General features: G+C 45.6%; 1 protein-coding gene across 1 annotated transcript; it reads left to right on the top strand.

Moving 5' to 3' along the window:
• Window positions 1–19,014: 19,014 nt before the first annotated feature.
• LOC125307256 (guanylyl cyclase-activating protein 2-like) lies at window positions 19,015–20,336 on the top strand. The gene is made up of 4 exons (XM_048263130.1): window positions 19,015–19,283; window positions 19,596–19,745; window positions 19,869–19,977; window positions 20,120–20,336. Exons 1-4 carry the CDS (start codon window positions 19,086–19,088, stop codon window positions 20,245–20,247), a joined length of 585 nt encoding a protein of 194 aa, XP_048119087.1. The 5' UTR covers window positions 19,015–19,085; the 3' UTR covers window positions 20,248–20,336.
• The last annotated feature ends 692 nt before the right edge of the window (window positions 20,337–21,028 follow it).

Below are 21,028 nucleotides of genomic sequence, written 5' to 3'. Positions count from 1 at the left end.
TTCAATTATTAACTGGAAAAAAATAAGATTGCTAAATCTCAAGCTGCCTAATCAATATTTCATCCGCTGTTCCTAGACGGTTCTTCATTATCACTTCACCCCTTCCGAGGAAGTGAAGCCATAATCACATCTACCGGCAAAAACAACACATCTACCGGCAAAACATAGACTTTTTTAGATCGCTGAACACGCCCTGCACCCACATCTCCTTTCCTCTCCCCATCTTCGCCTCGCATCACACGGGGAGCACAGACATGTTGAGAGGAAGATCAATGAGGGCCGGTGACACGCAAGCATGCTGTAATTACTGAGAGCGAGTTAATTAGGCGCGGTGTTGCCTTTGTGGGGAAACAAGCTGAGGTGCTTTGCGTGGCGGCATGAGGTGATTAAGGTGGCGCCATCACAGCGATTCTCCACCCAGAGGACACAGATGCGCAGTCGTTTCAAAAGGCGTGATCATCACGCCTCTTTAGCATCTCTGTTTCAAGTTGGCCGATGTTGTTGAAACGGAATGTGAAAGAGACGGCTTCACAACGCGCCACGTCGTTATGTCTGAGTATGCATCTGCTGCTCTGGTGGTGTTAGAACCATTCATTTGTTGATCCTGCTGAGAAATGTTTGGGACAAAAGTGCCGCTTTTGAAAAAAACTAAAAATTGGGAGAGTATTTAAAGAGTGTGATGATTGGAGTGGCCCTTCAAGGGTCCACTGAGGACACACACTTCCCATACTTCAACCCTTTCAAATGGTGACGTGTGGGAGATGAACCAGCCAACCTTCCGAATCCATCCCCTGTGCTGCTAGAGCCGAGACTGCTGGAGGTCCTCCTCTGTCTCTCTCTCTCTCTCTGTCTCTCTCCCTGTGGAATGGAACAGTGTGATGTGAATCAATGGAGGCAAACAAAAGACAATGAAGCTCACGCCGAGGGGTGGAAGTGGCCTGTGAGCGGTTGTGAAGACTTCCCCTGGAGGATAGCTGTCTAGACCAGTCTTCTCTTGTCAATCAGCTTCCTGCTACCAGCCTCAGGGAGTCCTGTGGCTAAAGTGTGTGGGGGGATCACACTTCCTCATCCTCCTCCTCCTCCTCCTCCTCCTCCTCCTCCTCAACAACAAAGATCATGCTGAGAGCAGTGCGGGGATCGATACCTGTCGACATACCTCAAAAGCAGATAGCGCAGCCATCAGGAGCCATGAGGCTGATGAGGAATCAAACTGTCCATGATGGAAACGCGGCGAATCGGCAAGCGAGCCCCAGCAAGCAAGCGGTCTGGCGATCAAATGAGCACTTCCGTGCTCTACCCCGCTCACTCGCTCTCTCACAGGTTCGCTGTTCTCCTCCACTTGCCATGCATGCGGCGAGGAGAAAAGAAATAGTTTCACTATGTCTACCTGCAGGTGCTGCTTGACGGCTGTTTGTTTGTTTGCTACTTCCTATCAGAGAGAGAACGAGAGAATGGAGGGACTAATTTGGCGCTCTGTAAGCATGCCAGAGCCCCCCCACCCCCACCACTACCACCTCCACCTCCAGCCCCCTCCCTTGACACGTTACATGTGGAAGTAATTACGAAAACAAAATGCTCCTGGATCCCAGAGCTACTGGACAAAAAGAGATAACAGCCAGAGGTCTAGGAGGGATAATGGAGGGGATTAAGTCTCTTAATACTGCAGCTCTCCACTAATACAGCCCCGCAACAGCACACACACACACACACACACACACACACACACACACACTAATACAGCCCCGCAACAGCACACATGGACTGGCTGATAGAGAACTAACTGAGGACCGCAAGGCAGGCTCTCCGTCTCTGTCTCTGTATCTCTCGCTCAAGCACACACACACACACACACACACACACACACACAAACACACACAGACACACACACACCTCTAATGCTCAACTTGACAGAATGCCAGGCAGGACTAGGCCTAAGGTTTACTATTGACCTTACATCAGAGTGCATCAAGTGCAGTTAGACAGTTAGACACGCAAATAAATACAAATACAACTCGAAGCCAAAGCATCAGACTGGGGTTTAGCTTTCAGGTGGCGGCCGGAAACCCTAAAGTGCAGAAGTCCAAGACCCCAAACATAGTTTTGGCTTTTGACCAGTGCTCAAGGCTGGTGTGTGTGTGTGTGTGTGTGTGTGTGTGTGTGTGTGTGTGTGTGTGTGTGTGGCATACCCATAGTTCAATATCAATATACCCATTGCTAAATATATCATGACAGTAAACAATAAATTCAGTTTGTTTTCCATTGAACAGACAGCTAGATGTCACTGAATCTGACAAAAAAGTGTAAGGGATTAAAATTGTCCACTGTACCTTTAAGGCCAATAAATAGATTTTGGGAGACATTGACTAATGTCACAGCTTGTGTTTGACATTATTCAGCAAAAACAAACAATAACGCCGGTCATGAATGATGAACGTGTCAACATTCTGAAGCAATTTGAGGTCAACTGTATGCTGGTGACCCACACACGCTGGTTCTCGGTTGGTGATCAACTTGAGAGTCTGTGAGGAACGCCATTTTCTGCTATTTTGTTGGATTTATGGATTTCTGTGAAGAGAACACAATTTTTACTGCCTTGTGCGTAGCCATGGTGTTGTGCTTTAGACCTCATAAATAATCCAGCAGTTCCATACATCTCAGGCCAGGCGTGTTATTGCCATGCTGTTTGTCATTGTGTCTCACTTTACTCCCTGTATGTGAACCACAGCAAGATTGAAATCAGAGAGACTATCTGAACGAACGCCATGGCTCCCACTGCCAAACAAGAATTTTCAGGGAAAATACCAAAAAATGGATTTATTTCAGGGAAGATCATAATGTCATATTCAACTCAGACAGTTCATTTCAACGCACATACACTGTATATAAAATCATCCCTGGCCTCTACCACTTTTATTAGAAGTTAAAAACAGACTCACTGAAGCTGTAATAAAGCTCTTATGTCTTTTACTGTAATTATGACCGCCGCTTCGCTGCGCGGCCGTCATATAGGTTTAGTCAGATTTTTTAAACACTTATTTATGACTTATTTTTGTGGAAAAAATGTGCTGGACTGGGCGGCGGTCATATTTTGTACCACTCTGCGGTACATCTAGTTTTTATTTCCTTTCATATGGACCAAGTCATTCATGCATTTCTCCATCTTGGGAAGCCGGTTTGGGAGACTAGAAAGGGAATATCTGGAGAGGATGACAAAGGGACTCTGACTTTGGAAATTAAAAGCCTAACCTCTATGTAGGCCTGCAGAAAACAACAACAAATTCACAGTAACAAAACATGCAGGAAGCAAGCAAGCAGTCGGCATACTGTAGAACTTTCTACACAATTCACAAATGATGTCTTTTACGGTCACTTCTGTAATGTGTTCCACAGTGATTACAGTACAATCGCCCAGAAGAACTGTATGCAGTTTCTTTTTTTTTGTACGGTATGGTATGATTTTCATTTTGGGAAAGTATACTGTAACTAGATGTGCCGCATAGCGGTACAAAATATGACCGCCGCTCAGTCCTGCACATCCATTCCGCGAAAATAAATCAGTCTGCTGGGTCCATTTGTGGTCGGATCGTACTGTCAGGGTTGTGCAGGAGGACCCAAGTGCAAGACTCAACCAGGCTGACTTACAGACAAAACAGAATTTATTTTGAACCATACATACATACATACATACATACGTCATTTTTTGCGCATTACATACATGCGTCGATGCGTCACAGGCAGAGAGCTATTACCTCCGCTTAATCTCTAGCAGTGGGAGAACACTCTACTCCTCAATAATGCCAAGAGTCCAAGAAATATATTAAAACCAGTATTTTATTAAGTTACATATAAAAGGGCTAAATGCTAAAGTCCCTTCGACCAAATGAGCTCCCCTCCCGTGTTGAATGTCCAGCACCCCCAGCGGCGGCCAAAGTCAGCGGAAGCAACTTTGCCCAATGGTGGGCTCTCCGATCGGAACAGGTCCGCCGTCAGCAGACCTGCATCCAGTGGCAGCTGTTTGGTGGCAGAACAGGAGGCTACTTAGTGAGCACCAGCTAAATCCCTCCTATAGACCCCAGCCCATCCGAGTAACAAAACACAATTCACTGCACCAAAATACACACAGTTCATCACCGTTACATAAGGCCGATCATAAGCACAGAAATCCAACCACTGCAATCCACACCACACCACTTGGCTATTACCTACGACTTGGACTCGGGCTGTAGGCAAAGGGGGGGGGGGAAGGTGGGTTTAGCTACAGTTCATGAGGCAGTCAGCTGCAGCGGGGCAGACAGGGAGCAGAGAGGTAAGGACACAAAGGCCCGTGGCGGGTTAAAGCGCTAGGCAGGGAGTGCAACCAGTCCAACCAGTTCTAAACAGCACCAAAATGCAGTCAAGGGGCCAGGGGATGGGAGCTGCTAGGTAGGGACAATCCAATAATGCAGTGCAGTAGCACCAGAGTTATAGAAAGGCCTATGGCCCACAATGGGCATTCAAGAGGCAATTAACAAATGCCCAGCTCTGCGGTGGGCGTTTCCACCCCTCTGCATCAGGGCAGCTTGAACACAGTCGGCCGTTGAACAGGGAACGGCGAAGTCTGTAGCTTACTTGATAACTGGAGGCGAGTTGTAAGCCGTAGCTTCACTTGATAACTGGGCGTGTAGTCCGTAGCTCACTTGATAACTGGGCGTGTAGTCAGGTAGCTCACTTGATAACTGGGCGTGTGAGGCGTGTGTAGTCCGTGGCGTGCGTCTCCACCCCTGGGACATCGGCCTGGCCAGCGCCTGGACAGACCCGGCAGACTTGCCGAAAGGCTTGATAACTGGAGGCAGTGGGGTCTTTGGCCTGGGCTCACACACTCAGCGTTCACTGCTGCTGCTGTCGTAAATAGATCTGTAGCTGCAGCCCTCTCTTTGGGACTCCAGCTCCGCTGCCTGTCAGATCCTTCTCCAAAGGCTACCTCCCTCGACTGAGAGGTGGCCACACACTAAAAAAAGCCCAGTCCCCCCCAAAGTACCAATCCCACCAACCCACGTTCAGGTTCTACACACCTGTGTCTAATTAATCTACACCTCCAAGTGCCAATCACCCAAAACCATTCCCGCTACACACCTGTGTCTGATTTGTAAACACTGTGTGTTAAAGGGGGGGCTGCCATCTTGGCCTAATGGTGTTCCACCCCAAAACCAGTCCCATGGATTCCAGATGCCATTTTAGTTCCCACCCTGTGACACTCTCCCCGCTAGATTAGTTCTAGTCGAGAACTAAAGGTTCGATCCCCAGTTTCCATACCTCTCAGGTGGTCTTCCCTGTGTGTGCCTCTGGGATGGGCAGACTCTGGGCCAGATTCCTGCCCTCCAGGTGGTTGGTTGGCCCCACCTGTTACCCCACCCCATTTGAGGCAGGGGAGAGTTTTGCTGTTTCTCTGCAGCCCCCTCCCTAGCATGGGGATAATGTGGACATGGCCAGTAGGTTTTAGATGTAGTACCCGCTCTGGGCCGAGCTTCCCTTCTGGTCTCACAACATAGACAGGTCTGTCAGCTTGAGATGTCGCACAACATAGGGCTGGGGTTCCCCAGCGATTAAGCTCAATTTCCCTTTCCCTTGCCTCGGTTGTCCCCAGACCAACACCGTTCTCCAGGTAGCAATGGGGCCTCCAGCGCCGTCTTGTCATAATTGGCTTGACTCCTCTCATAGCCACCCCAATTTCTCGGACACTTTGCTGTATGCATATCCGGAGCCATTTGTGGTGTTGCACCACCCATTCGAGGCCATACACTGCCCCATCTGATGGGCGTGGTCCCCAGGGTAGATCCAAAGGTAACCGTTATGTGTCTGCGAACATCAAATAGCTGGGTGCATAGCCTGTGGTTGCATGAACAGAGTTGTTGCAGGCATGGAGCAATGCTGGAAGGTGTTCCCACCACCTATTCTGCTGTTCTGACTCCAAGGTCCCAGCAGATTCAACAGCGTCTGGTTAAAGCCGCTCACAACCGCCGTTACCTGGGGGTGGTAAGGGTGTAGTCGCGGGTCTTTAGACAACCATTACAACTGGCATAATTCGGGATGAGGGACTAGAAATTTGGCCCCTGGTCAGAATGAAGGACCCTCGGGGGCAGCAAATGGCTGCAGGGACTACACACAGAACCCTTGGGGTTGTGAGAGCCGTCTGATCAGTTGTAGGAACAGCCCATGCAAACTTGGTAAATAGGTCAGTAGCCAAAATGTTCTGGAACCTGTCAGGTGGGCGACTAAAGCGTCAAAAGTCAGTAGCCAGCATATGGAGGAGGCGGGACACTTAGGCTCTAGGGGGGGACTAGGGGGGCTCTAGGATCCTGTTTGGCCTTCACATGCCATACACCTCGGACATCCCTGAACAAGTGGCATACTGAGGCCTCCATTTGCGGCCAATAAAAACCCTCCTCACCAAAGACAATGTCCTGTCCTGACCCTGGTGGCCCGACTGGCCATGATATGCCCCTCCAGCAATGGGGACCCTGGATTCTGGGGACCCAATTGATCCTTTAGCTCCCTGGGTCAGGGGTCTTGAACAGTCGCGACAGATGACCCCTTCTACTCTCAGACTCAGGCGACTCCATTGGCTTTAATAGTTGTTGCACAAATCGAGACTACTTAGCTTCCTCTCGGGGCTGGAGGCAACGCCCCTTCTCCAGATAAGCTGTCACCGTAAAATTCTTGTCTGCTGCTTGTAGCCCCTTGCCAATGTTCGGGGTCCCCCCCCCAGCAGGCATGGGGGGGGCCTCGATACTTGACCCTGGTGTGCTTCCACTATGCCTACCAATAACTCTTCCTCCGGCCGCAGGCAGGTGGCCAGTTGGGGGCGGCTGTGGGGTGTGGGGAGTCTAGAGGACATCCAGCATTGGTATGCTCCCTCCTGGCCTATACCGGTATGCTGTAATCAAAAGGATTACCCAGCTGCGCCACCCCCACCTTTGTTCTACCTTCCCAATTTAGCAGTCTTTAAATGGACCAGTGGGTTGTTATCGGTGACAACAGTGACTTTTTAAAAGATAATCTTTGAATTTCTCACTAATAGCCCATTTCATGGCTAAAAGTTCTAGCTTGGAAGGAACTGTAGTTTAGTCATTTTAGTTCCATGGGGTGGAGGCTTCTACTGGCATAAGCAATGACTCGTTCTACCCCCTGTTGCTGGGCCAGCACAGCCCCTAAGCCACTATTGCTGCATCTGTATACAGGGTGAAAGGCTGGGTATAGTCCGCATATGCAAGAATTGGGGCCTGTAACAGTTCTTGTTTGAGCCTCTGGAAGCACCCTCACAGTCATCATTCCACTGAATTGGGGGTGACCCTGCGCCTCTGGGGGCAGCCAGTACCCGTTAGGGAGCCGATAAGGGGCTTAGCAATTTTAGAAAAGTCCTTTATAAATCATGGATAGTACCCCACAAAGCCCAGAAATGCCCTCCCTTGCATAACTGTCTTTGGTAGTTACCACTCCTGTACAGCGGACACTTTATCGGGATCGGGGAGACTCCTTTGTTTGCTAACACAAATGGCCCAAGAACTTGACCTCCTTCCTGAAAGAGTTGGCATTTTCAGACGCAGCTTCAGGGCGTGTCGTTCCAGGGCTCGAAACACCTCTTCCAGGTGTTGTAGATGAACTGTAAAATTCACAGAAAACAGGATCACATCATCCAAATACACCAATGTAGACTCAGACAATTGCCCCAGGCACCTCTGCATCAATCTCTGGAACGTTGCAGGCGCGTTGCAAAGTCCAAATGGCATGGGTCCCATTAGAACAGTCCAAATGGGGTAGTGAAGGCAGTTTTCTTGATCCTTCTCAGCAACCAGAACTTGCCAATACCCACTCGCCCAAGATTTAAAAGTCGAGTACCAGGCTGCCTGAGTCAGGCTGGTTAGCGAATCTTCTATCCCTGGGCAATGGAAAATCATCCTTTCTAGTTTCGCCATTTTAGTTTACGGTAGTCTACACAGAATCTCCAGGCACCCGCTCTTTTTCTGCACTAGTACTACCGCGCCCTTAAGGACTACTGCTTTCCAGAATGACCCCAGCTTCCCAGCATACCTTGCAACAATGTCGGATCTCTTGGTAGAGAGTGGGTGGCACAGGCCTGTACCTCTCCCGAACTGGCGCAGCCTCACCCGCTGGAATCTGGTGCGTCCACTAGGTCAGTACATCCGTAATCCCTCGTCATGAGAAGCGAACACGTGTTGCCATCTGGTTAAGAACCGTTGTAACTGCAACTGCTGGTGGGTGTCCAAATCCCCTAAGGACTCACACATTAAATGTTCCAGGCACCCCCCTCCCAGGCGTGGGTTCAGCCCCCCAACCGGACGACAGCTACCTCAATCACCCCTGGACTCACCTCAGTCAAGCAGACATCAGAGCCATCTCTCACCTGGGCGGTGTCCACCATTTGTGACCCAGGCGATTTTTGTAGTGCCGATGGAGGAGTACTGGGTGAGCTTGGAGGTTCCGCACTCTCACTGGAACTCTGCCCCATAGCCTTTAGTAAGGGCCGGGCTGCTTCAACTCCTGGCCCTCCCCCATGGGGCTCCACTGAGTACACAGGAATTAGGATAATTAGCTTGTGCTGGTAGCTTAGCCCACACTAATGCTTCACTGTGTGCAGGGATAGAAATAGCAAACCGGCAAAGCCACCCGGCGGTGTCCGTTCTGTCAGCTGAGCAGCCGAGGCATGGATCCGCTGGCAGTCTGCAAAGACCTGTTCCCCATCCCCTCATCTGTTAAGCTGAAGTCACGGTAGAGGTTGTCTTGTGTTGGAAGAGTTCCTCCCAACAAGCTGCGATCCGTTCATTCCTAACAGTGCCCTATGTTGACCCCAGACACTTGTCTCGAACAACCACCACCCCTTGCTGGCACTTGCACCCCCCCTTGCTTGAAAGTCCAACACTAGGTATCCTATATAAGGAATATCTAACCCATTGGCACCAGGGGAGCCAGGAACCATAAGGGCCCTGGGGTTGTTGGTCAGAGAAGAGTTCTTCCCACAATGTTTCTGAGAACATGGTAACTTGTGAACTATAGCATCTACCAGGCAGCGTATATCTCTATCATTTACTTTATGTCCCACAAGGGGCACTGGCCAACTAACATGTCTTTTGGATGGAGAGAGGGTCGGTGGGGGTTTTCGGTCACTTGACCCACAGTGGCGGAGACACTAAAAACCCCCTTTGGGAGAACACGCCTGGGGGGGGACAGTGGCGGCTGACATGGCCCTCGGGCTTCACCACACTTTATTGCAAAATGGGCACCTTGGTCGTCCCTGGAACTTCAGGTCTAGTAGGGCGGTTGGAGGTCACCGCCCCACCCATGTCCCTTCTGACTGAGAACGTTCACGGGGCGGGGTGCCGTGGAGTCCGGCTCTTAACTCTTCTTAAGATAGCTTTGGACATCGCGAGATAGTAGCGTTTTAACATCCCTCATAATCTCTGTCCGTAGATCTTGTTTCCAGTCTGTCACAGGAGCGGCCGCCACGGTTTCGAGCTTCGCAGCAGTCATGCAGCAGTGTTGTTCGCCCTGTTCCCCTGGTCTTCCTCCAAGGCCAGGGCTTCCCTTCCTATGGCGAAGGTCATTTCTGGGTTCCGCCCATTCCGTGTTTTCAGTGCCTGGCGGATATGGCCATCTAGCGAGTCCCATCAAGAACTGGTCTCTCGGCAGGGCATCACCATCTCTCCCAGGCCTCGCTGCCTCTCCTTTTTCAGCCTGGAAAAACATCTCAAGTATTTGTAGAACAAACAGGCGAATGGATTGCTTGGGGCCTTTGTCGACAATTAAAGAACTGTGCTCTACTTGATATGGTAAGGCGTATTGTCTCCATACAGTACATTCAGATGGTCAAATATTTTTTTCTTCAGTATTTGGCGGTTTTACACCTCCTCTATAGCCAATATCTCCCTCTTAGCCTCCCCCCCTCTAGTGACCGAGGATAAACTGAAGCTGTTGTGGTTCGTAATCCCTGGATCCCAAATCAGATAGTTAATTTTGGGCTTCCCATTCTTTAAGAGTCGGTTCTGCATTTAGCCCCCAAATCTCTCTGTGCCCAGGGGCCCCCATAAAAAAAATGGCATCATTACCTGGGGCCGGCTAGCTGGTACTGACCCCTCCTGCATATTGAAGAGTATAGTATCTCCAACCCACTCTTGAAATCCTGCCGACTACTTCAATTGTCACCAGGCGGAGGGCTATTGCCCTCCTTAACCCAATCTCTAGCAGTGGGAGAACACTCTACCTCAATAATTGCCAAGAGTCCGAGAAATATATTAAAACCAGTATTTTATTAAGTTACATATAAAAAGGGCTAAATGCTAAAAGTCCATCGACCAAATCCTCTCTCCCAGTGTTGAATGTCCAGCACCCCAACGAGCGGCGGGCAACTGTCAGCGAAGCAACTTTGCCCAATGGTCGGCTCCTCCGATCGAAACAGGTCCGCCCGCCAGCAGACCTGCATCCCAGTATTGGCAGCTGTTTGGTGGCAGAACAGAGGCTACTTTAGTGAGCGCGGCTAAATCCCTCAATAGACCCCAGCCATCCGGTAACAAAACACAATTCACTGCACCAAAATACACACGGTTCATCACACGCTACATAAGGCGATCGTAAGCACAGAAATAACCACTGCAATCCACACCACACCACTTGGCTATTACACGGCTTGGACTCGGGCTGTAGGCAGAGCTGAGGGGAAGGTGGTAGCGCCAGTTCATAAGGTAGTCAGCTGCAACGGGCAGACAACAGAAACAGGAGAGGTAAGGACACAAAACCGTGCCCGGGTGTATTTAAACAGGGAGTGCAACCAGTCAACCAGTTCTAAACAGCACAAAAATGCAGTCAAGGGGCCAGGGATAGGAGCTGCTAGGTAGGGACAGTCAATAATGCAGTGCAGCAGCCCAGAGCTATAGAAAGGCCTATGGCCCGTTAAGCAATGGGCATTCAAGAGGCGATTAACAAATACTACTCTTTGCTAGGGCGGACGTTTCCACCCCTCTGACATCCAATGACGCTTTTGAACACAGTCGGCGCCCGTTGAACAGGGGGCGGCGAAGTCTGTGAAGCCATTTTGATAACTGGAGGCGGGGAGTTGTAACCCGTAGCTTCACTTGATAACTGGGCGTGTAGTCCGTAGCTCACTTGATAACTGGGCGTGTGGGCCGTAGCTCACTTGATAACTGGAGGCGTGTAGTCCGTAGCTCACTTGTTAACTGGAGGCTGAAAGTGTAGTCAGTAGCTCGCGGAAACCGGCGGAAAAGCCGCCTCTAATGCAGGGAGAAGAGAGGGTAGGCTCAGGAACAATAGCAGTAATCACACGCTGCAACAACAAGCAGGAGTAGGCAAAAAACGGTACTTAGCTCTGTGAGGGGTGGACGTCTCCACCCCTGGGACGCTCGGCCAGCGCCTGGACAGACCGGCAGACTGCCCGAAAGGCTTGATAACTGAGGCGAAAGTGAAGCCTTTGGCGGCTCACACTCAGGATTCTCACATCGCTGCTGTCGTGGTCGCTCTGTAGCTCAGCCCTCTCTTTGGGACTCCAGCTCCTTTGCCTGTCAATACGTCCTTCTCAAAGGCTACCTCCCTACGACTGAGAGTGCTTCCACACTAAAAAAAAAAAGCCCAGTCCCCCCCAAAAGTACCAATCACCCGAACCCCACCGTTCCATACACACCTGTGTCTAATTAATCTACCTCAAGTGCCAATCACCCAAAAACCATTCCCCGCCACACACCTGTGTATGATTTGTAAACACTGTGTGCTTAAGGGGCTGCCATCTTGGCCTAATAATAGTGTTCCACCCCTTCAAACCAGTCCCCATGGAATTCCAGATGCCATTTTAGTTCCCACCCTGCATACATACAGGACTTTGACTAGACAAACAGAGAGACGATCCGACAGGGAACAGAGAAACAGGAGGGTAGAAATACACATACCAATTAACAGAAAGACAGAGGACTGGGCCCAACCAAATCGAGACAATAACAGGGGAACAGGTGAGGAGGCAGAAATGGAGGGAAAACAAACAAGACAGGAAGCACAGACCAAATAAGGAGATGGTGCGGAGACAAAGACAGGTGACAGAGCACATGGGGAACAGGCGAAAACAAACACAGGACAATACACAAAATGGCCACCAGGGTGGCACAAACTTAACAGTCCGGGCCAGATCCTGACATTATCATTGTTTGGATACTTCACACACACATGTTTTTTAATCGCATAGACTACTACTACTACCAAGCTGGAATCAAAAGCACATTGACTCCCCTCTCACACCTAAACACGCCTTGAACAAACAAAAACGCCTCAGTCTCACGGTATAGCCATAGGCAAAACTGTATTGGACCCGGTGTAACGTTGGTACTAAATCATCCATCGCAAAAGAATGATTTTTTGTAGCACGTGCAACAAATATGTGTAGGTACAGCCCTGCCCTGGATACATCTCTCAACGTCGCTCTAAAACATTTGGTTTAAATGGAGATGTAGATCCGCGGGTGCGTTAATAAATCTACATTAGCGGAGTTGACACAAATTATTCACTTTGACCAATTTATGTAGTTTCAGTCCTAGTTACTTTTACTTTGAGCCATGCTCTTCCTTACTTGAATCACCTTTGAAAATAGAGGATTGAAGTAGCCTATATGGGTGTTTGGGAATGAACGTTGTCTCAGATGCTTTCTTAAACTTTGAGCTAAATGTCCCAGCCCGGTGTTTAGGATGCATCATCAGGTTATCTTTCAGGTAGCCTATATTTTCCATTAGAAAACCATCATGTAGCGAACGTGTTGTGGCTAACTCACTTAGCTCCTGTTAGTAGCCTAGGTTATGGTTATAAGCAAATGAGATGACAGTCGAAAGATGCAATTAGTGCTGTTATCAATTTTCTTGGTAGCCTATAACAGCATTTATGGTTTTCTACAAATACATCAATAATCAAATTGGCCTCCATCACTCAACCAATGCTAACGGTAACATTATTTTACCTACTCTAGGCTATTGATATAACTTAAGATTAACGTAGCCTACCTGCAGTAAAAACCAAGCATGTCTGATAAACATTCGCAGATTTATTTCGGCTTCAAGAAGAATTGGGAATTACATGTCATGCAGAAATCATCCTACCCTTATTAGACGTTCTCAGCGGTAAACTACAGTCTTGTCCTTGTAGGAAGCGTAGTGTCTTTCCAACCCACTTTAGATTAACTTCCAACAAAATTACATCTCACTGCAACGATGCGCCATCTGGTGGACAAACGACTATGTGACTCCAATACTGGAAATGCAGCCAAATTATTATGATGAATATTTGGTTTTCCTTTAATCCTACTGAATTTGTAATTATGTATCGGCCGTTGTGTAATTGCCGATACTGATGGTATGTGCGTACCTGTGTGTGTGTGTGTGCGTGTGTATATGTGTGCACCACCATCTACAGGCCAATGAGTGTACAGTCACTAAATGTACACATAACTTAATTTTTTTAGACCCCCCCATGGATGAAATTCTACAAAACTCGGCATACCCCCAGAGAATGTCAGGTTAATCATACACATAAAATTTGATGCAGTTCTGAACATCTTAACTGAAGAGAGGGGCGATTAAAGCAGAATGATATTGCATTTTCATTTTTTACCGGGGGGTGCAAATGAGTGATTATGGGCCAGGTTGATGTGGGCCCTTGAGACCAGCATACCATAAAAATTTCTTCATCCTCGGTGCCACGGTTCAGGTAGTTATTTAGGAAAAACTGCATTTTTTGGGTTTCGGGGGCCCAGCGCGGTGGGGGAGTGGCCCCCGGGGACCAAACAAAATTTTTCCTTAAAAGTCTAGTGGGGCTACATACCCACCAAATTTCATGTGCACCGGTGGTTCGGTGTCCCGGGTATCGTTGACCAAAAATTCAGGAAGTAGATGACGGGGAAAAAAAAAAAAAATCCCTATATAAAAATGACAATCCCTATATGAGCGCTTCGCTAGCTTCGCTAGCGGCGGTCGTAATAATACTAATACTAATAGCTTATTAACAAATTAAATAAGTGATTTTACTACATCATTTTATTGCATTCAGTTTTTAAATGGATAACTCCTTTGTATGTTTTTCTTCTTCAATAGTATGATCAAGACCTACAAAAGGGTGTTGGTGCAAGTTGTTCCCAAGATATCATGAATACAATTTCATGCATACTTTATTCTCTTAGTGGGTAATTCCTCGGACCATATTTCTTGCCTTTTTGGATCTCTTTCTCTCTCTCTCTCTCTCTCTCTCTCTCTCAGTCTTTCACACACACATGCACAGAGATAGAGAGAGAGAGAGAGAGACTCTCAGTCTTTCACACACACATGCACAGAGAGAGAGAGAGAGCGCTCAAGGTTTCTTCGATCACTGGGCTGGAGCACTAGAATCAATCCTAATAAATGATTCAGGACCCCCCTCCGCTCCTTCACACATTTTTCTCCAGCCCTCCTCACTCTTACACTCCTCTGCCTGTCTCTCCAGCAGAGCACAAACCACCATGTCCTCTTTCTCCACATCAACTATTCAGCAGCACAGAGGCCCAGTGAAATCAGTTGTGTAGAGACACATGCCCATGCTCTAGCATTATAGTGAATACAGGAGAGAGAGAAAAGCCTGCTTTAACACGGACGTTTCCTCTAATACATCATGCCAATTCATTACTCAAGTCGTTTGATTCCACTGCTCCTTTGGTGCACATGGCTGCATGCACATGGCTTTCAGTCCATTCAGCCAGCATCAAATGTGCCTGCCAATCTGTCTAAAGTTACACAATTTAGGGACTCCCCTTTTTAACATACTGGGTACCCATTTAGCCCTAAGCGGTACCTCAATTAGTCTAAAACCACAAAATGTGTCATGCTCTTACCCACGACAACAATGTTACAAAAATGCAATATCTGGCATTCCTGGCATGCGTTGACAATTTGTCCTTTTTTTATTTTCTATATATACTATTTTGATCCTGTTAGGGAAATTTGGTCTCTGCATTTATCCCAATCCGTGAATTAGTGAAATACACACAGTGAGGTGAAGCACACACTATTTCCCCTGGGGATCAATAAAGTATCTATCTATCTATCTATCTATCTATCTATCTATCTATCTATCTATCTATCTATCTATCTATCTATCTAATCCCAGCACAGTGAGCTACCTGCAACAACAGCAGCGCTCAGGGAGCAGCAAGGGGATAGGTGCCTTGCTCAAGGGCACTTCAGCCGTGCCTACTGGTCAGGGTACGAACCAGCAACCCTCCGGTTAAAAGTCCTAAGCGCTAATCAGTAGGCCATGGCTACTGGTTGTATGGTTTGTAATGTAATAGTAGTGTAAAGTTGTGTAAAATAGAGTAAAAGAATCAAACTGATTTTAAAGCCTATGGTTTTAAGGTAAAAAAAAAATAGATTGTGTTGCTTCGAGTCAGAGTAAGGATCTTTCTAGATACCCTTTAATTTTCCCTCATGATCTTTTCATTTCAGTTTTACAATTTCCACAATAAAGCTCTGGCCTACTCATCACAGCCCAGATGGCAACCCACAGCATGCCAGAGGACCTTGTGCCACACCTAGGGTGAGCCTCAGAAGTATTGGTGGAGTTATTGCAGTATGTTGTTTAACCAAACAAACCCTTAGCTGAGGGCTGATATATTACTGGGATTGATGGGACTGGATCGTATGAAAGCCAACGAGGGATCTTACATGCTAAACTTGCACACACTTCAAATGTACACAGATGTAAAAATACATAAAAATGCTTTAAGACACACAAACAAAACCACCACTACCATCTGGTCACCAGATGGTGTAGACCCTATGGTAATGTCAGACAATAAAATATATGCACACGCTAGACGACGAGACAATGAAACGAGAGCATAAAAACAAGCATTTAAGGATACCCACTGGTGAAACAAACATCACTCCATGTAATGATAACTGTAATTGGAAATATGTCTCACTCTATACTTTGAAACATCCCTTGCAGTGTCAAACAAAGGTGGAGGTTCATTTTCTCCACAGCTATTGCAACAGAGAAAATAATACACATAAAATAATACTGTCTATACATGAGAGAAATCTCAACTGGAGTCAAACAACATACTCAAGAAACAATATTTGCTTATATCTAATACTGAACTTATTTCAAATAGCTAAATAACCAACAGACCAGATAAATATATAAATAAATAACACGTTTTTCTGTTTGCTGAGTCTGTATGTATTGCTGTATTGTGATTAGAAATATGCTATGTATGGAGGATCTGCTTCCTCAGACTGCAATTTGATCAATATCTATTTATTTTTATGCATTTAGTGATTGCACAATGCACCCAGGGAGTGGTTGCTGATGCAGTTCAGGGGCTAAGTGGTTCCATGTTGCATGTTGCTCCATGTCCAAGCTGTGGGATTCTTAACAGTTTACGTCAGAAAACTGTGTGGTATTTAATCAATTTGGCCATTTATTTACATTGTATGGCATTGTTACGAATATCTTCAGCGTGTCATTTTGACTGCATTAGAGAAGGCTTTTAACCAAGTGACTGCAACGAAAAACAGAGAAGTGTTACGGAGGAGTGTCATCCCTGCACTGACACACAACCCTCTTGTACACCGCCTCTAATCTTTAATAAACAAACAAGACTAATTACTGTAAGAGAGTCACACCTCTTCCAAACAGCAGTATTATATATATATATATATGTGTGTGTGTGTGTGTGTGTGTGTGTGTGTGTGTGTGTGTGTGTGTGTGTGTGTGTGTGTGTGCGTGTGTTTATCTATGTGTGTGTGTGTGTGTGGGGGGTGATATTAGTTACTCAGAGCTTCTATTGAGTTACTGGTTGCGGTGGTGGAGTTTATTGCACTCTGCCAGATAACTTCAAGATTAATATTCATGTGCGATTTACATTCAAGATCAGGCTAAGAGCTCCTCATGATCTTGCTGCACTGCATGCTTGTTTTTCCCACATGAATGACTGGTACTAAATCCTTTTGTTGCTTTTAAAGAGCTGTTCTCTCATCAAAAGTGAAACATCACAGTCTTTCGTTGTGATGTCTGTCTGGGGTCTAGGTATCTATCAATCTGTGCTGTCTGTTTTATTTTCCTTTTACTTATTATAGTATGTGTGATTGAACTGGTGCAATATTTTCTTATTAATCTACCTAAGAGCTGCACTGCACTCTTCTGGTTAGGAATGGAAATGCAGTTATGAAAAATTAACTGCACTTTTACCCACTTTACATTTTTGTTTTACACAACAAATATATTTGTATATATTATTTTTTACCATATTTCCCCCTAGTTGTGTTTTGTGTGCTTTTGAAATGCTTATGCCTAATAGGATATCTCCTCTTCCTGTTTCTGTATTGTTTATTTATCTGTTTAATCAACTATACCCAGTTGCCCTCATAGACTTCACTGGTACTTGTGACTATGTGACAATAAAGGCCTACTACTACTACTCCTACTACTACTACTAGACTTGCCACCATTTAACATGTGACCTGCAGTTCTCACCGCTAAATCCTCTTAGTGGCCTTGAAGTGAAATGGTGACCCGGGGGGAGTAAACAGAGCCCAGAGTAAACAGAGAGTAAACAGAGCCCAGAGTGATTACCAATCTGTACTTGACAGTCCCTATTACACTGGGTACACTGTTTGGGCTCAGCAACTTCCATTCACTTGACTCAAGACCATATTCAGCCTGCCTCATATCAACATCAAAGTCTTTGACATGGTGTGTGAGTATGTATGCCAAAAACTGATGCCCTGACTTGATGACATGATTTTACTGCATCTGCACAACAACAGAGACAAATAACTCTCTTCTACTGTGTATCAGTTCTAATTCAAGCCAGATGTTTGGAAACCTCTGCTGAAACAGGCCAATACAGTATCACAGAAATGTAGAATTCTGCCAAATCTTAGCACCGTGTGTAAGAAATGACTGCATAGCCTGACCGAGAACATGACATTCAAAGCATAATGTTCCAAATGATCAAGTTAACAAGCAAAAGGTCAATGCTCTGACCTCACCCTGATACAATAATGAAATTCCAAAACAACCCATTGCATAAAATCACAGATCAGCTTACAAACATCAAATGACATAGTCCTGCTGTTTGAGGCATGTTAAGGCAGATCTCTGTGTCTCGAGGTCCCGAGTACTGTCGGTATGAAGAAAAACAAAAACAGTCGGTTGTACCTACAGTAGCTCGAGTTTCTGCAGCCAACAGCTAGAGCTGTCAGGCAGCTACAGTGCTACACTCTGGGGGCATGTTCATGAGCCCCCATGTTCATGCCCCCAGTTTGTTTTAGTCATTTCAAATTATTTTCAGGGTTTCTTTTCTCCACACCTCCTTTTTGCATCTCTATAGACATCCACAACCATTTCACAGAGTTCAAACTACTTCTTCAGGAGACTTACTAAAAAATGGCCTTTTCACATGCAATGTCCTGGACGAGTCGCTGCTTTAATAGACTTAGCTATTGTCTGTAGCTGCTATAAAAAAAGATTTGTAGACACAAAGCTGCGAGCAATCCCCACCAGACAGAATTGCTCTCTTAAGCATGAATTCTCCCACTCTGTCAGCCATGATCCAAGGAATGCACAACAAAATGTCTGTAATGCCATTCTGATTCATTCATAATCATTTTGGAATAGCTGCAGTGCAATTCTGAGTTTGTTTTACTGCCAATGAGGAATGAGAGATTGAAAAAAAAAAATAAAAATAAAGAGAGAACAAAGAGTCTTAGCTCAGTAATGAGATTATCTGGCATGAGCTGAGGGCTTCCCCATTACATTAAAGTTATTTTTAGGCCATGGGTTTCTAATCTAAGAGCATGCATTTGAGTAGACAAGTGGAAGTGTTGGATTTGGGTTTGTTGTTATTCTAACCCTTAAAGTAGCAACCAATGTCACTGCTGGACTGAGCCAGACAGAGTTGGCCAGCAGGACATCTGTCAACTGACTGTGTATTGCCTTTTAAAATAGCCAGTGGGGCAACCAATACTGCAGGTTGTGATAGTGATATTTCAGCACCTTGGACAGCACCGAGAATGGGTCAAGCGCAGCCCACTGAGCAGACTGAGGAGATAGATGTGGCAGCACTGCAAGACATGTACAAGAAGTTTTTGACCGAATGTCCAAGTGGGGTTTTGTTTCTTCATGAATTTAAACGCTTTTTTGGGGTAGATGCAACCGGAGAGGCATCCGAATATGCTGAGAATATGTTTCGAGCTTTTGACAAGAATGGGGTGAGATTTATTCTGCTCTTATTGTGCTTGTTGCATTCAGCTGTTCCACTGTAACAATCTGCTGTATTTGAAGAGTTTGGTTCCAAAACGCTAAATCCACCATTTTAATGAATTTGCATCAATACTTTTTTTACATGTCGTTTTCCAAGTAATTGGGTATTGTTATCTGATTCATCCTTACTTAATCAAAACAACACAAATGCAATTTGATAGATATTACCTGAAATACACAATTAAATAGCCTGACTTTTGAATGTTTTTAAAAACGGAGAAATAGTGTTTTGGAACCAAACTCTCCATTTTTCCAAATAGGATAACACCATAGATTTCCTGGAGTTTGTAGCTGCGCTGAATCTAGTTTTCAGAGGAGATCTGCAGCATAAATTGAGATGGTCCTTTAAAGTGTATGACAAAGATGGTAATGGATTTATCGACAAGACAGAACTTCGGGCTATCATTGATGTAAGACTTTTCTAGTTGTACTTATTAAAACTGTTTTATTAGTATATGTTTTGGACATTTATATTGAGAATAAAAATCCTCTACATTCAGCAAAGTGTGTCAGTAGTCTCCATTTCTTTTCAGAGTATTTATCGGATAAAGAGGGTATCAAAAAAAGATCCTGAGACTCCCCAACTATCTGCTGATGAAGTTTGTGAGAGAATATTTAAAGTAATTGATGTTGATGGAGACGGTATGTGTTTATACAAAAGACATCCTTGGTTATATTATCTTTTGTCAAGTAGGATTCTTTTTTCATATTCAGTTTTAATATAGCTTTGATTTTGTAATTAACATGGACGCCTCCACTTTGCAATCACGTTTCCCCCCTTCAGGTCAGATAACTCTAGAAGAGTTTTTGGAAGGGGCACAGAAGGATCCCTGGATCCTCAACATACTACGCCTGGACATGAATCCATCAGGCTGGGTGCTTGAGCAAAGAAGAAAGAGTGCCTTTTTTTGAGAGTTAATCTGCGCCACAGGTGTTGGCGGACTGCCTGTACTAAGACTCTCAGGGCAGATTGCTTTGTGATTAGAGAGACATGGCTGTCCTTATTACTCCTCTGTCTGGATCAGATGAAGCCTTTCATATGACTGTTTGGTTGCCTTGCCCTCTCTGGTGCCTTGTGTGCAGACTGGCTCTATTAGCTGGCTGAATAGAGGAGCCGGCAGGCAGCTGTAAAGGCTGAAAAAACGTCTAAGAACGTTTATTAATTTAATTGACACTTTTATTGTTATTCTAATAGCATTTACCACTGTTACAGTTATTGTGTCTGCAAATTGTTTCACAATTCACACTTAAAGTCACTTTGGATAAAACTGTCTGATAAATAACCTTATGCATAATCATACCCTTATTTGTGATTTCTAAATCCTTTATTTGTGATATTTGTGATTTATAAATCCTTGATCTTTACTATCTGCATTTGTAGCAGTATTTGGTAATGAAACATTCCAATCAGCACAGTGTATTTGACCTCTCTCAAAAGTCTTTAATTTATTTTCATTTTTATTACACATACTTCTAAAACAGCTCACATTTGTGTGAAAGTGAATATTTTCATTATTTATTTGTCAAAGTTCACTAAGCACATATGCATTATCTCTATGTCATCTCTATCTCTAGTTTGTCTCCACATAAGATCATTGAAGAGCTGTTTTAATAATGCTGGAAAGTAAATCAAAATTGGAAGCATTCAAAGTCCCTTGACTACATAGACTTGTTATTTAATCATATTCTTAAA

This window comes from Alosa alosa, chromosome 14 (assembly GCF_017589495.1).
Source record: "Alosa alosa isolate M-15738 ecotype Scorff River chromosome 14, AALO_Geno_1.1, whole genome shotgun sequence".
Classification (NCBI taxonomy): Eukaryota; Metazoa; Chordata; class Actinopteri; order Clupeiformes; family Clupeidae; genus Alosa; species Alosa alosa.
This window is presented reverse-complemented; position numbering and strand designations above follow the sequence as displayed.

Bases quoted from the DNA above. Each gene is read 5' to 3' on its own strand.
- LOC125307256 (XM_048263130.1), top strand. From the start codon at position 19,086: ATGGGTCAAGCGCAGCCCACTGAGCAGACTGAGGAGATAGATGTGGCA. The intron at 19,284-19,595 runs GTGAGATTTATT...TTTTCCAAATAG, and splicing joins GAGCTTTTGACAAGAATGGG to GATAACACCATAGATTTCCT. The intron at 19,746-19,868 runs GTAAGACTTTTC...ATTTCTTTTCAG, and splicing joins AACTTCGGGCTATCATTGAT to AGTATTTATCGGATAAAGAG.